General features: G+C 37.3%; 1 protein-coding gene across 1 annotated transcript in view; it reads right to left on the bottom strand.

The window, feature by feature from the left end:
- thoc2 (THO complex 2) overlaps positions 1 to 17060 on the bottom strand; it is a 121690-nt gene extending 104630 nt beyond the window's left edge. The window contains exons 1-5 of the mRNA XM_056472947.1: positions 17015 to 17060; positions 16051 to 16115; positions 14233 to 14354; positions 10037 to 10170; positions 1988 to 2148 (exon numbers count right to left, since the gene is read on the bottom strand). Of these exons, the coding sequence (XP_056328922.1) occupies positions 1988 to 2148; positions 10037 to 10170; positions 14233 to 14354; positions 16051 to 16115; positions 17015 to 17060 (528 nt within the window). The remainder of the gene's footprint in view (positions 1 to 1987; positions 2149 to 10036; positions 10171 to 14232; positions 14355 to 16050; positions 16116 to 17014) is intronic.
- Between the last annotated feature and the right edge of the window lie 702 nt (positions 17061 to 17762).

Genomic DNA, 17762 nt, shown 5'->3' with positions numbered 1-17762 from the left:
TGTGAAATTTCATTGAAACTGAAAATTAGCCTGTGCAAAAGTTTGGGCACCCCCTTGTGTATGGATTTTAAAACCTGTGGTCACTTTATGCTGATTGATTACAACACAAAACTGATTTGAGTGACTCGATGAACCTTAATCCCAACACGGGTGGAACCAATCATGAAAAAGGATATTTAAGATTGCTGATTGCTAGTTGTGCTTCTCCTTATTGTGAACCAGAAAGTAGCAACATGGGAACCTCAAAAGAGCTTCCTAATGAGCTAAAAACTATAATATAACTAGACAGAATAAACACAGATATAGATCATAAACCTGAAAAAGGAGGATGCAAAAAGCTATCACAAAGGTTTAAAGTCTCTTACTCCACAGTCAGAAATATAGTAAGAAAATGGAAGGCCACAGGAACAGTATTGTGAAGGACTTGGTGCTAGACCAAGAAAAATATATGAAAGGCAAAGATGAAAAATGGTTAGAATGGTCACAAACAAACTACAGACCACCTTCAAAGAGCTGCAGGAACATCTTGAGGCTAATAATTTTATTGTAGATTGTCACAATCCAGCACATTCTTCACAAAAAAATAGCTCAATTAAAGGTGATACAGAAGAAGCATTTTCTGCATTCTGCCAACAAGAATAGTCATTTGAGGTATGCAAAGGTTCATCTGGACAAGCCTGAATCATTTTGGAAAAATATACTGTGGACAGATGCCACAACCATAGGCACTATGCATGGCGGAAAAAGAACACAGCATTCCAGGAGAAGAACATGCTCTCTACTGTAAAATATGATGGGGCTCCATCATTCTGTGGGGATGTGTGGCGAGCACAGGTGCTAGACACCTTGTCAGAGTTAAAGGTGGCATGGATTCCACCCAGTATCAGCAGATTTTGAAGAAAAATGTTCAAAAATCAGTCACTAAGCTGAAGTTACGGCAGGGTTGGACGCTTCAGCAGGACAATGACCTTAAGCAAAGTTCCAGATCTAGCAAGACATTGATGCTTAGACATGATACAATGTTTTAGCATCGCCATCCCAGTCCCCAGACTTGAACATTATAGAAAATCTATGTATTGATTTGAAAAGGGCTGCTCATGCTCAGTACCCATCAAACCTGACTGAACTGGAAAAATTGTGCAAGGAAGAATAGCCCAAATTGCCTTCAGCAAGAATTCAGGGACTTATCCTTGACTATAAGAAGCGTCTACAGCAGGGGTGGGCAAACTCAGTCCTGGAGGGCCGGTGTCCTACATAATTTAGCTTCAACTCTAATCAAACACACCTGAACATGCTAATCAGTGTCTCCAAGATCACTAATTATCTATAAGCAGGTGTGTTTGATCAGGGTTGGAGCTAAACTGTGCAGGACACCGGCCCTCCAGGACTGAGTTTGCCCACCCCTGGTCTACAGGCTGTTATTTCTGCAAAAGGTGGCTGTCTCAAACATTGATGTCATTATTCTGATGGGGTGCCCAAATTTTTGCCCGTCTGTTTTTGTTATGACTTAAATTCCATTGCATCTGTTGATTAAACAAATCTAATGTCAGAACTGAAATGTTGCTTTTTCCCTAATATATAATATCTATTTAAACAAAATTGCTGATTTGAAAGGACAGCAGGCTATGGCTTGCAATTATAAAAATTATCAGGGGTGGCCAAACATTTGCATAAGATACACATACATACATACATACATACATACATACATACATACATACATACATACGGAACAAAAAGTGTCGTCACAAAACTGTAAAAGAAGCTAAAATTTGAGCAATGAGAACATATTTCAACCTATTATCACAATAAACACCCTTCATTCATGTTCAGTGATCAGCATATAGTTGAAAGAACAAAAGCACAGTCACATTGGTCCATTTATTTGTATGGAGATGAAACAGATTGGATATCCATTTCATTACATATCAAAAGACTATGAGCTATAGAGACTATAAGCTTAAGTCAATGTGGTGTTGGGTCATACCTGGTGGAACTTGAACTTAAAACCGAGCATGTGGCACAGGGTCTGGTGCTCGCACATGTAGGACTTGATTAGAGGAATGAAAAACTCATCCTGGTCAGAGCGACATTCATACACCTCCAAAATGATGTCCAGCACACGGTTTGGGTCCAAATTAAAACATCCTGAAACAGAAAACATCACTTTATGAGTCCTCAAAGAGATACCTCAATAGACCCAGGACAAGTGTGTCTGGGGGAAAACACACACACAGAGAGAGAGAGAGAAGGAGGCCCACAGCTATGAGTTTTGAATCTCCCAGTTCTCTCTCTCTCTCTCTCTCTCTATATATATATATATATATATATATATATATATATAGAGAGAGAGAGAACTGGGAGATTCAAAACTATATATATATATATATGGCTGTGTCGTCTACCAGTTCCACTTCCATCAATTTTGTTGGACCTCAATTCCAACAATGACGATGCCTGCCTTACATGAAGTGGTGAAGCTGACATCACACTGCCAATCAAACTGTCTCTGTACCAAGAACTTGGTTGTGGACTTAAGGAGGTTGCAGCAACAGATCTACTTACCAGTAAGCATTGGTGGGAACCAGTGGAGAGAATACACAGCTTCAAATACCTAAATGTATACACTGTAGATCTAACCTGGACTCAACAGATTCAGGCCAAAGAAGTCAGACAACATCTTTACCATCTGAGACAACTGAGAAAATTCAATATTTCAAAATTACTTTACTAGGGACATATTGACCATAATTGGATTAGTTGTAGATATTAATGAGCTCTTCTGTGACTTGTAGTTCTCATAGACAAACACACACAGCATGGTGCTGTGTTTAAGTACAACTTAACGGGCGTAGGTTTAGTGAGGTCTCAAATATAAAGTTAACCTATTTTGCTCACAAGATCTGAAGTAGATAAAGGCTAAACCATAGGTCTTAAACTCGCTTCCTGGAGGGTCGCAGCTCTGCACAGTTTTGCTCCAACCCTATTCAAACATAGCAACTAATCAAGGTGTTCAAGAGTACTAAAAACTATTTTGCAGGTGTGAGTTGGAGCTGGTTGGAGCTAAACTATGCAAAGCTGCGGGCTTCCAGGAATTGAGTTTGAGATCATCGGGCTAAACTATAATTAAACTTGACAAAGAGAGACTGATAAAAATGTTTTGCGTTGTATTTAAGCTATAATGTCAAAGAAAACAGCCAATAATCAACCTCTGCAAAAACAGATGACAGCTGTGAAGTAACTCATGGGCATATCGCAGTGAACAGCACGAGTTGAATCTGAAATCTTTCAACTAGTAAATGACTAATACACTTAAACAATGGGGCTTTACAGGATTTTCAGCGGGAACGGCCTCCCGAGACTTTTGAATGACTCCTCTACATGGTTATGTGCTCGCCTTGGGCACATCCTGCCAGATGTACAATTTCGTAGAGACAAAGAGAAAATAATGCATACGAATGAAAGACAATCTCTTAAAATGTCAAAACTAAGGCAGATGTATCTTTTAATAATATGCCATGGTTTTCCTCATATGCTATGTTTAGTCCAACCAACCAGGTTAATTAATGTGTTGTTTTAACCCTTATAGCAGATTAAAATTATCTGTATGTGTCTGAAATGTATGATGTCTGGTATTGAACGAAAGCTAGTGACATTTGCAATACATTGGTGTAAATGAAAAACTAGTAGCACAAATAGTATTCGTCTTGTAACCTTTGATGTGATATAGTCACAAAACTTATCACGAGAATTCTACATGCAGTCTGTTAATTATTGACCCTTTCTATGATGGTATGGGGCGTGGCCCCACCCTTCATGGCAACTGCTCATTGGAAGACAGTGCCATGGGGATGGACCAAACCAGGTCACTTAAAAACACCCTGCAACAAAGAAACTTTGCTTTTTGCATTAGCTGGCTTGCACATGCTATTGCTTTCTGCCAATGTTCGCCTGCTCGGACACTGCACCGCCACGCGATTGGGTCACCACAAACTCTCCATGCAAACCTCTTAAGTTTGGGGACCGCCGAAACCGCACGAACTTCCGCAAACCGACTCTCAGCAGTCCGTCACCTCGGTAACCCAGAACGACCCACTCACGAGCTAGGGAATCCCAAGGACGTCACAGAAGCCACCAGCCAATCAGGAGCACCGTGTTTCCTGAGGACAGCCGGCGAGGGAAATTCGACTTCGGCAAAAAGGGCGCAAATACCACAATCTAATGTTGTCTCTTGCTGATCTGGTGCAGATTGATCTTAAGCAGTTAAAGATACGCCATATCTCTGCTTTCGTGGTTTCTCAGGTGTTATTCTAAGATCTTGTAAGAAGTATTAGAATTAATTTGGGACGGTTGTTCAACTCATCTTACATCCTCTGAACTGCCTCTGTGTGTATGTGTGAATGCGTGTGTGTGCGTTTGTTTGTTGTTTGCTTATTACGAAGTTAGTTTTATGTATCGTAGTGTAGCTCAATAAATCTCTGTTCTCATTTTATAAGAACTGTGTTCTTGTTTATGTGCTTCTAAGTCATTGCCTCGAGCTGTAGATCTTGTTACCTTGCTAAAAGTTAACCCAATACTGTGTTATATTATTATCGTTGGCCACGTAAATAACATTAACAAGATTGGTAAAATTCGATGTCTTCTATTTGCAGGACAAATGGTAGACAAAGTGTGAATCTTTTAATCTGATTCAGTCTGACTCAATTGAGTCGAATCAATGATTGTTTATCTTTTCTATTTTGTCCGGAAGAATAGATCAGAGACAGAGAAACAAAGTTGTTGTGTTGCTGTATGATTTATTGTGGTACTAGTGTGTTTAAACGTACGAATGCGCAACTCGAATGCTTTTGAGAAAGCGAACTGCAGTAAATAGTTATTGTCCACGAGACAAAAGCTATAAGTCGCTGTAAAGCGCACGGATTGAGAAACATTAAGCGTGTTCCTTATTCTTTCTCCTATAAGGCCTTCACAGTTGATTTAAAGGTGCGTGTCCCAGCTTTAAAGACTAACTGTGCATTTCTCCCTGGTCAAATTAAGCACAGAGTAGCTAACTGTCTTTTTGCCACTTAATTCACTAGCATCAGAGTTTAGTGAACTCAAAGCGCTGCACTCGAGCGAGTGGCCGAGCGTATTCTCACAAGAGAACTTCTCTTGATCAAGTAACGTGTGTGGTTCAATCCACGAGTGTCGTTGACTGTGCATAGTCTCGACGCAGAGCGCTGGGATCCGCCGAGATCTTAATAGTGCTATATTCTGTTGAGCAGTGTGAAATTTGCCGCCATTTCACGTGATTCATGTAAGCTTGTGTGCATAACCGCGTATTGGTTCATTCTGTGTACGTCGTCATAGTAACAGCCTCCCGAGAGTCATGGGAGACTTTTTTGGAATAACTCTCAAGTGCGCAGGCGCAGTCCTCCGCACGTGCATTGGCTGTAGACATTAGCACAAGGCTAAGCTAACAGAAGCTCACGCTGTTGCATTGAAGTGTGTGTGGTATGGCTGTAGCATTGAAGGCTAGTGGTTAGCGCTCTTGTGGTCTTGAATGCAGTGTGTTAAGTTGAAGTGACAACCCAACCCCCTGCGAGAATTTTAATCTTGATCTCTCAATTTATAGGCTATTTGCCTTATTTCTCAGTTTCTCCCCTTTCTTGGAAAAGTCTTTGACTAATGCAGATTTAATAAACTTTACTGTACGCGATCTCATCGCTGGTTTAATCACATTTGTCAAATGTTTTTCCTGCTTAACCTGGCCTGTTTTATTAATTCAAATGTTCATAAGTTGTTGGTTTATTAGCAATGAATTATAGTTTATGACTATAACTTATTGCTTTTGATTGCTCAATCAGATTAATGCTTAATTAATGATTAATGCTTTTCTCTTCTGAAACGTATTAACATTATAGGAACAACCATTTCCTATGACTGTTGATATTTGAAGTTGATTTATAAGCAGTGTTTACTGATTAATTTAATTATAACATTTATTGTTCCTGGGACTTTACAAACACAATCACTATTCTGAATTTTTTATTTCATTTAATAGTTCATTGATGATTGGCTGCCCTATCTTAATAACAGTTATTGATAAATTTTAAATAAACACTTTTGATCAAATTTAATGACATCAGGAATACCCATTCGCTATCATCATTTTAGAAAGTGATTTATTCTCATAACTATGGTTTGCAGGGATGCTTGCTGGTTAATTAAATCATAACTGCGTTTATGACTTTAATGACAACCTCACTGAGTGTTAGTCTTAACCAACATTATTACTATTTGGAAATTTTTATTTCATTAATAATTAATTGATGTTTGGTTTCCCTTTTCTCAAACAATGATTGATTTATTTAATTATAGCAGCTCTTAATCAAGGTTATTGATAAAATCAGACTTCTGAATCATGTAATGTCATTACTAATTTGAATTAGTTTTAAATTAATTTGCATCAAGTTTTATTTTGCCTTTTTTATTATTATTATCCTTCAGGTATTAAATTACCTCACAGGACAGTGCTCCCCTGGTGTCTGGTTGATGCAATGGGACAGTTTAGCCTGTAAGTGGCTGCAACTGAACTCAAGTCATCACATAACCTAGCATACCAGAGCAGTAGCCTCCAATTAGCCAAACCTGAAGGAAAATTAGGATTTTCCTGTCTACTTAGGTTAATTAGTTATCTTGATAACACATTAAACCAACCCCTTTTGATGTATTGACTCAACAATGCCACCACTGTCAACTTTGTAATTTGAAAACTCACTTCACTTTCTATTTTTTCTTTTAACTGTCTTCTTCTGAGTTGACTACCTTTGCCCTTTTAAGATTGTACCTGTGTGAATCATGAAAGCAGAGAACGTTAGAAACATTTAACAGATGTTGGTGAAAATTATCTGACTCTCTCTCTACCCTTTCTCGCCATAGGACGCTACCCAATCAAGGACGAAACGAGTCAACCAGAAGACAGGTGTTTTCAAATCTGATTTCAAATTCGCATCCAAAAGTGGTCTACTTGGTGTATGGTGTCAATCCTAATGAGTAAGAAACCAATACTGTCATTGTTATTGTACTTTCTTTCACAGCGGAGGAAATTTAATAATAATCACAGTCCTGGTGTTTAGAGCTCCCCATTTCCAACTTCCAGCCGTGAAGCCTCCTTTCACATGCTTGACAAACGCTAAAGGAATTGTTCTCTATAGGAACCTGGAAGCAGCCAATTATCACTCTACTCCTTATCAGTCTTACTCTCTTCCTCTGTTCTCTAGCTGTCCTAACTGTGTGTGTTTACTGACTGTCCCCTCAGAGACTACAAGTTAGATGCACGCCCCCCAGAGGATCACAGTCACAGAGAACAACACCCACCTGTTTATTCCACACTCAACAGTACCTCATACCTGACATTACACCCTGACACTTTTTGTTTGCCATTTGTTTTTGTTTTCTTTTTGTTTTTTTCTCTCTCTCTCTCCCCCTAGGTCTGTGTCAGTTTTAGGTCTTCCCCCTAACCGCCGCAAAACATGGCTCGCCCCAAAGACCCTGTTGGCCACTGGAAGGACCTAGAAGCATGGCTAAGTGTTGCAACGGACAGCCTCCTCCCTAAGGCCACCGAAACGCTACAGCATCTGACACAGGACCAGCTGGATGAGAACCTAAACAGCCTTATGACGCAAGACCCAAGCAAAAGCTACAATCACAAAGACCTAGCCAAGATCACAGGTACTCTGAGTCACGTCTTCATCGCCACCTGAGTGACAGGCATTCCGCCCAGCTCCAGCACAAGCTGACACATGTGCAATCCCACATCAACCAGCTAGAACTGGAGGCTCAGGAACGACCGGAACAGCCAGATGAGACTGATCAAGCTGCCAAAGAGGAGATCGATAAGCTTCAAGAGACTCTAGCCGCCACCAGCCAAGAAATGGAACAAGCCAAAGCCGACCATGCTGATGTCGCTAACAAGCTTGAGTATGTCGAACAGCTACTGGAAGAGGTAAATGCTGACTCTAAAGACAAGGACAGCAGAACCAAAGCAAAAGGAAAAAACATTTCTTTATCTTTCATAGACCTCCTGTTTTATATATGTATTATATTGAGCCTAAACTAAGCCTAATTTACAGCACCTTTAAATGAAGAAAAAAAAAAGCAAAGGAAAATCATTCATAAATCCATCAGGCATAATTTTACAAGTGGCTATTTTAGTAACTGGAACAAATGTATCTATAAATTTATAAAAATATAGAAACTGGATACATTTTGTAGCATACACTGCAGGCTAATTTTAGATTCCACCGAAAACTTTAATTTGTTGAAGGATCATGTGACTGAAGCGCCCTGTGAAACCCTAAACGTATAGATTAAGGCCTGATCCCAATTCTATTTTTGTACCCCTACCCCTCCCTTTCCCCTTGGCCCTTAAAACTGAGTGTGAAGGGGAAGGGCTTCATAATTTACCCTGAGAAATGGGCCAGCACTACAGCACCTACACACGTCATCATGTCATCGCAATCTCTTGCTTCAAATGAGATTGCGACTGCTGTTGTTATTCCTCTTGCTTTATTTGTTTGGTATTTATCTTCAAGAAATCGCTGAAGGCATATATTAATGTTACCATAACGATCTAATGGGGCAATAAGATCATAACTGTACTGCGCATTTACACAGTGGCTATATTCATCTATGTAAACACATAAAAACAACATTAACATTATAGCAGACTAGGCATGGGACGATAGCCATTTACAAGGTACACCGCGGTTTGGAAAAGTCAAACTTTTAAAACAGTCAAAATTTTCTGTGACCTAAGGTATGTGTAAGATTTTTTAAATTACGCTTTTTTGTTTTGTTTTTTAGGACAACAGTATCTCCTGCAGAAAAAAAAAATCCAAGTATGTAGTTTTAAATTGCAAAGAAATCTGTGTATTTAAAACAAAAGAACAGCAGAAGTCAACGATTCATTTGAGTTATTTAGTTATTTATTTAGTTATTTTTTGACATGTTTATTGCTTCAAAATATTTTAAATGTATCTCAAAATAAAACAAATTGTATTTGAAAAATAATTGTGTTTAATGGGGGAAAAAAGTTGTTGTTTTTTACCCAGACATTTAAAAAATATATATTTTAGAGCAGTAATCACAATACCGTGAAACCGTGATATTTTTATCCAGGGCTATCATACCGTCAGAATCTTATACCGGTCCATGCCTATAGCAGACACTGTAAAAAGTCAATTTCCAGCCACTAGACTTTTCTGACAGAGTATTCGAGTATCATAAAGTGACAGAATGTTGGGGGCTGCTATACAAGAGTTATTATTATGGATTATAGAAAGCAGTTTTTGTTTTAGCCATTTTTTAAATCATGACGTTAAAACACGAATGTGGTTATGAATATATTAAAACATGTGCTTGTTTGTTGTAAAAATTCTTCTTCTGGGTGCAGCTATCCTGCCATTGTGGCTGGTGTATTCTGGGAAATTCTTACCCCTTGGAGTGTGGTCCTAAAAAAAAAAAAAATCTCCATTTGAAGGGCTATCTACCCCTTCCCCTTAGCTCTACGCCTTAAAGCTAATGTGAACACACAAAACAAGGGGTAGGGGTAAGGGGAAGGGCTAAGGGGTAGAATTGTGATTGGGCCTAAGTTTGTCTCAGTGTTTTTAAAAATATTACACTTTCTTTAAAACCACAATAAATTTGTTAATTTTTATTGTCCTTTAGTGTGATTTAATGAAAACGTCCAACAAGTCATGGAGAAAAAACATATTGAGAATTTAATATAAAATAAATAATATTTCCACTATAAGCAGTAAATGGGTGACAACATCTGTTTGGTTACTGATATTATTCCAAATATTTTCCTTTGTATTCAGCAGAAAAAAAACAACAGTACAAGATTGGAACAACCTGAGATTTTTCATTTTTGGGTAAACCATCACATAGTAAATATTAACAATATTAGTTTAACCACATCAGGAATTGCAAGGCACCATGTAAAGAAATGGATTAGTACTCCATGCAGAAAGGTAATGCGTTCATACTGTACCTATTAATGACTTGATGTTCTCAAGGACAATGTGACTGGTGAGATTCCCGGTCAGATCTTGGCCAAGCTCTGTGATCAGTTTAGCATAACCTTCGTTCTCCTCGCGCAACAAATTGAACTTTTGCTGTTTGTAACTACAAAATGAAGGATGGAAAATTACATTAGAAAATAATTTAATGCAGTCATCAACAATAATTCAAGTCTAACAAAAATAACAAGCCTATTAGTGTTAAGTTCTAGTGGTCAGTCAGCAGTGAGACGATAATGCCGGTATAAACACAATTTATACATTTCATCATGCTTATGTTAATAAAATGATTTGTGACATTTAAAGAAATGTGGATTGAAAAGAGATGAAGAAATGAGTGCTTTGTGTTATGCACTTTATTTACAATAAAATATGTCCGGAGTCATTTTATAGAATCACCACAATTAGGGGTGGGAGGTATAAACAAAATTTTATTTCACAGTAACACAATATAGTTATTTACATGAGAAGTTATTACAGAAAAAATTATTATAATAAATAAATAAATAGTTCAGAAATAAAAATTACTTTAATATGTACAAACTCCCTAAGCTGATGCAGATTTTTTTCTGTGTATGAGAAGTGCTCATTTACAGAGCCAGGTTTGAGATTTTATTCCCCATAAGTGTTAGCTTCATACAAAAAAATTTAAACAAGACTTGTGATTTTATGATCCCAGTTGACCCGTTTGATGTAACTAGACAAAACTACCATTTTTTTCTTTCATTTTTGTTAGTGTAACAGCAGCCCATGAATAAATTTCTCATGGGGCAGGAGCTAGGACCCAAGCAAGAGGCTGCTTCGTACCAATATTGTAAAGAAAAAGATTAGTTGAACAGATTCTTAATTTAAAAATGTAGCATTGGTGTCAGTCGGCATTGTAGCGTTGACGGGCTAAAAGCCGTGAGAGAGGAGTGAGACCACTGGCATGAGTGTTTAACAAGTGTTAAGTCCCACGGAGAAGCTTCAGATGGATACTTTTGTTTTAAGTTTAATTCGTGATCAAAGTAGTTGCATGTTTGCTGATTCACACTTTCCTTCTAGAATGGTGCGTGTTTGAGCTACTTTCATATACCACATTTCTGGTGTGAACTCAAAACACCCATGAAGAAAGTCAACACAGGGGAAACCCTAATCCCTGCTAACAGAAGTTTTACGATCAGAACAACACAAACAGAATGCGAGGTATGTGCGGTGGGTTCCAGTGATTACTCGAAGCAGAAATATAAATCAGGTTTTACCAGAAGGGCATTAGAACCTGAGGGATTCTGTTAGTCGGCTGAGGCTGTAGCTCTACACAAGCAAATGTTTAACTTAAAGGATTTCATATACAAACATATTCTTTACCTACATTCTTTTTCCAAATCTCTGAAACTTCTTTGGAGATTGCTTACGGTAGAGAAATTAACATTGAATTCACTGGCAACAGCTCTGGTGGACATTACTGCAGTCAGCATGCCAATTGCATGATCCCTCAAAACTTGCTATATCTGTGGCACAACAGGCTGTCATTGGTCCAATCAGCGCAGATTAGCTTCGCGCTATAAGGAGGGGTTTGGGAATAAATGAATCAATGAACGATTTATATGGGAGTCGCTGGGATAATAGGTAAAAATAAATTTATGTTATAAGACCATGAAAGTGTTTTTTGACTTGCATATCAGTATGTTGTTGGAGACCCATAAACCCGAAATATGACCCTTTTTAATGTATAATATGTAATATATGTAATCTAATATATAATATAGCATGTAATGTAATATAAATAAATTTAAAACAAATACTTGAGCAGTTGTTGTGGTGGGAAGGCAATACGATCCAATAAACTAATATACCATGTTATATCATAGTGTATTATGGTTATGGAATAGCCATATTTATGGCTGTAAGACGAAAGAATTATGAATAGCGTGGGATGTCATTCCTATCAGTTAATGTGCATTTCATGTCAAATACGAAAGTGAAAGCATGCTGAACTATTAACGAGTGCTGTTCTTTATTTAACACTTTAAAAAAAAATTCTGTCATTTATGCAAACGTTACTTTAATTAAATAATATTTTATTTTGAATCTCTAATGTTATGATTCCACTTTAGATGCTATCTTGTGGTCAAACGTGAAAATCATTCAGTGTGCATTAGAGGGACTTTCCATCTGTTAAGTGTACATGAGTTGTAGACACGACTGGTTTTAGACAGTACTAGAAATAGCTTCTCCCCCAAATAGTTTACAGGGAATTTTCGGTTAAAACCTTAGACATTTGTGAACAATATCTTTAAACAAGGAAATTATGTGTGACCAATTGGGTTATATGTTAACACAGCAGAGCGTGACACTCATACGGAGCACAGTGCTCGCCTGAACTGATGCTGAAGAGAAGAAACTGTTGAATAAAGTTGTTAGTTTTGTGTTATTTTGTGCACAAACGAATTCCACAGCTTCATAAAATTACGATTGAACCCTGGATTACACAGACTGTTTTGATAATATTCTGTGATTGGAATTTCAGGACACTTGCTGTATACAGAGGTTCAGAAAGCTGTCATTAATTAAAGGTGCAGTTGGTGATGCTAGCCAGAATGCTAGCATTAGCATAATAGCTTAGAAATTTTATGACCCTCCCCTGCCATCCAAAGCCACACCTCCTAGTTCATGAACATGCGAATGCGCACCAATTAGATATAACACTAGATCATGTCATTCACCATTTAGAAAACTCTATGGAGATATGCACTTTATCAAGCGTAGTTGTTGACAGGCCAGCGGGTGCAGCAATTATATTTCCCCAAAACTGTGTCACATGCTGTCACTGTTCAAAAATGTGTGAATAAATGAAGAAATGTGTGAATTTAAATCAAACTTCATCTCAGTAAAGCTGGTTAGGTGGAAGAGCGCATTTACTTATGTTTTGCTATTGATTAAGATCAGAAAAAGGAGTGCTAAAAACAGAAATACGCAGTTATCTTTCACTAACGTTTCCGTTGCCAAGCCACGAGTGACTGTTCATTTTCTATTGTGCTTGCTGATCCTCGTACATCACTTGTTTTCATCTCCTTTTACACTTGAACAACTAAATGAAGACTTAGGTCTATTTAACTGAATATATTATTGATGCTGTAAAAGTTACTCCATAAACTTAAAAATACCCAATCTTTTGCCGAATGTTTTCAGTGGCTGAACAACACTTCCGTCCATATAAACCCGTTCATAAAGAAGAACACAATCTACATAAGCTTTGCATGGCTAAAATAGTTTTAAAACATACCTGTCTAAAGTACTACTTCAGCCATGTTTGAACTGCATGACATCATTCCCCTCCAGTGTGCAAAAGTAACTCCGATATTGATTCAGGGTTTAGAAGTTTTGATTCTGCATTTTGGCAGAAGCCCTTTCAGAAACAATCTTTCTTTTCATGCATACAAGGCCACGTTGCCACCTTAAAGAGGCAGTGCAGAAATCAAATTTAAATTTGTTGACAGCCAGTTTGAGTTACCTGTTGTAATTGAGGTTTTTGTCGGTCTGACAGTACTAAATTGGATGAACATTTTTTTTGTTTTATGCCTTATCCAGAATATAAAAATGCATATAAATACATTTAGATCATTTACTTTAATCATCACTATTGGAATGTGAAGAGACTTTCAACCAGCATGACAAAAATCTTTCTGAAGACAATCACCTACTACACCTTTTATTACTTAATGTGCTCCAAAGATCTTTCAAATTTTAATTTTAATCTTAGGCATTTTAGGCAACATCCTTGACAAACTTGAATTTCATAAAAGATAAATGACTGAATGTCACGACTTTTCAGTACTGAGGGAGATCATAAGCATGCATTAGCGCCATTTGTTTGCTTTTTGCTTGACTGCTATGATCTGAAAACAGTGGTAAGTGAATTCAAACTTTCAAAACCTATTAAGTGTCTTATCTAGACAGCATTTTTTCTGGAACATGAACCCTAAAGAATTAAAAGGCTCTACAGAAAGCACTACAGTTTTCTGATTGTGATGCAGCTTGCAATCCTTGTTGCAAAGGCAGGCAGCACACTAGTTTAAGGCGAAGAATTATATCAAGTTAGGCACCATATTTAGATTTTAGGCTTTAAATCTACAGGGAAAGGTACAACCTAATATTATTTAATGTAGCTGCATGATATGTGACTTACAACAGTTTGGTCTTGATTTTCACAATCTTCTGATTGAACTGCTGAGCTTGTTTAATCAGCCCCAGAGACTCCAGTGTTTCGGGATCTAATCTCTCCTTAAGTACACCATCAGGGATACAGATCTAAAAACAACAAACAACAATGCATTTGATTAGATTCTCTTCACCAAGACCACTGTGGAAATGTTATGAGGAGAATAAGAGCTATATTATATTCAACAAAAACATAAGAATAACATCTCAACATCCAACAGTGTAGCATCCAACCTCAGTAGCTTTTTTGGTAGACTTACAGTGCATCCGGTAAGCATTCATAGCATTTCACTTTTTCCACATTCATTTATGTTACTGTCTTATTCCAAAATGGATTACATTCATTTATTTTCTCAAAATTTTACACACAATGCTCCATAATGACAATGTGAAGAAAATATTTTTTGAAATTGTTGCGAATTTATTAAAAGATAAAAAAAAAAACTTAAAAAAAATGGAAAAAAATAAAAAATAATAAAAATAAAAACCACATGAACATAAGTATTCACAGCCTTTGCCGTGAAGCTCTAAATTGAGCTCAGGTACATTCTGTTTCCACTGATCACTCTTGAGATGTTTCAGCAGCTTAATTGAAGTTCACCTGTGGTAAATTCAGTTGATTGATCATGATTTGAAAAGGCATACACCTGTCTATATAAGGTCCCAGGGTTGACAGTGCATGTCAAAGCACAAACCAAGCATGAAGACAAAGGAATCATCTGTAGACCTCTGAGACAGGATTGCCTCGAGGCACAAGGCTGGGGAATGTTACAGAAAAAAATTCTGCTGCTCTGAAAGTTCCGATGATCACAATGGCCTTCACTGTACAAATGGTATTAGCCTGGTGATGAGCGGTGCCAGGTTCTCTCCAAACATAAGTTACGTGTGGAGAAAACCAGGCACCGCTCATCACCAGGCTAATACCATCCCTAAAGTGAAGCATGGTGGTGGCAGCATCATGCTGTGGGGATGTTTTTCAGCAGCAGGAACTGGAAGACTAGTCAGGATAGAGGAAAATATGAATGCAGCAATGTACAGGGACATCCTGAAAAGTTGCTTCAGAGTGCTCTTGATTTCAGACTGAGTTGACAGTTCGTCTTCCAGCAGGACAATGACCCAAAGCACACCGCCAAAATATCAATGGAGGGGCTTCACAACAACTCTGTGAATGTCATTAAGTGGCCCAGCCAGAGCCCAGATCTAAATCCTATTGAACATCTCTGGAGAGATCTGAAAATGGCTGTACACCGTCGCTTCCCATCCAAGCTGATAGAGCTTGAGAGGTACTGCAAAGAGAAATGGGAAAAAATTCCCAAAGACTGGTGTGCCAAGCTTGTGGCATATTCAAATAGACTTGAGGCTGTAATTGCTGCTAAAGGTGCATCAACAAAGTATTGAGCAAAGGCTGTTAACACTTTTGTACAATTGATTTTTCAGTTTTTTTTATTTTCAATAAATTTGCAACAATTTAAAAAAAAAAAATTCACATTTTCATTATAGGGTATTGTGTATAGAATTTTGAGAAAATAAATGAATTTAATCCATTTTGGAATAAGACTGTAACATAAAAAATGTGGAAAAAGTGAAGCGTTATGAATACTTTCCAGACACACTGTACATAAGATACTAATAATACTGCATGAGCCTGTATCACCACCCACTTTATGTGTAGACACACAAAAAGCACTTCCTGTACTGCAGCATGTGCTTGCAGTGATGGTCTCAAAGTGCATTACTGCCACACAGTGGACATAAACATTATTTCACATTGTTCAACTTACCAAACAGGCTCAACAAACTGGATAAAAAGATCCCGCTTGTGTTTGTCCTCCAAACAACCAGTCTCAATATCTGCAAAGTTAGCAATTAAACATGCAGGTCAAGTGATTAATGGGCTAATTGTTCAGTTCAAACAAACATATTTAACAAGTACAAAATAGTTCTTAATGTTTTATGCACATCTACAGCCAGATTAACAGATGATTGAAAGTAATTTGAAAAGATATGTTCATTTAAACAGCCCAACAATTAAAATGTGTGACAAGAAATTAAACCAACAGATTACAGATATAATATATCAATAGTTGACATTAGGGATGCTCATATTGACCGTTTTATCGTTAATCAAAAGGATGTCTTTTAACCAATTAAATGGTTAATTAATATTTTATTTTGTATTTACTTGCTGCATAATGTTGACTTGCTTTAACTTGCGGGTTGTTCCCACATGTAACAACAATTGCCTACATTCGTACTTTTCCAAAGCAGCAAAATTATAAACGAAAAGAAGGATAATATAGCTTGACAAAACATAGCTTTTAACAAAAACTACAAAAAAAACATGTAAATAATGCAATACTATTTGTAAAACAAAATAAAAATAGTAGTAGCCTAGTAGGTAAAGTAAACTACACTTAAAATAAGTCAACATGCATGCGCCCCGGCTGTTTAAAACTTTTGTAAAGAACAGACCTACATTTGACAGATGACGCAATCTCACTGAAAAAAAATGGTTTTTTGTCATCTACTATGGAATACAATAATTAAGGGCATTCTACTTACAACATTGATAGAATCTTTTTTTTTTTCTATGAAAACACTGCAGGTGTGTGAAGATTTTGACTACAGAATGCTATTAGACTACACAAATGTTTTGTTGTTAATATATTCTGAATGCTGTTTGCATACAGTAAATCAATATTTTAAAGGTGCCCCATGAAGACAATCTATCTTGGCATAGTCGGACATACCATGAGCCTCAGACATCACAGTATCCTCATTCCAGGTAAATTTCATATTCGAGACACGATTCATATTCGGTCAGTTATAGACCTTTGGATCTAGGGGCATTTTAGGCAAGTAAAAATGTGCATAGTTTCTGGAGATTGAGAGCTTATTGAAGCCATAACTACTATGTAGATATCGGAGAACAACTGAACTTATTAAACCATGCAGTATATGGTGCATTTGGGAAAACTAACTGACTAACTTTATTGCCTTTTAAACACTGGAATAAAGCTGTATCAAGTAACAAATTAGCATGTGTTTTGGTTGGTTTCAGGAGACATAACAGTAATAATAGTAATATTTGAATCAGTGGGATCCAATTCTGCTCCTGGAGCACCACTGTACTGAATAATTTAGCACTCTTACCATTTATTCAAGGTCTTACTGGGCATGCTACAAATGTCTTAGACAGGTGTATTGAGGCAAAATGGAGCTTAATTCTTCATGTCAGTTGCCCTCCATGAAAGAGTTTGGACACCACTGATTAATCAATGAGACTGGGTCTGAGACCAAAACCTCAGAGTATACAAGAAGTTTCATTACATAAGCTAAGCTAAGACCCTTCAGCCCTTTCAAATTCAGCAGCTAATATGCAAAAATCAATTATCTATGACAAAAATTGCAATTATTAAGCATTTTCTTCATGACTGAAACAGTCTCTCTTTCAAATGCATCCTGATTCTACTTCACAACAAAAATGAGATGGGTTTC

The sequence above is a fragment of the Danio aesculapii genome, chromosome 14, assembly GCF_903798145.1.
Source record: "Danio aesculapii chromosome 14, fDanAes4.1, whole genome shotgun sequence".
In the NCBI taxonomy this organism is placed as follows: Eukaryota; Metazoa; Chordata; class Actinopteri; order Cypriniformes; family Danionidae; genus Danio; species Danio aesculapii.
Note: the sequence above shows the minus strand (reverse complement) of the source record. Positions and strands in the feature narration are given on the sequence as shown.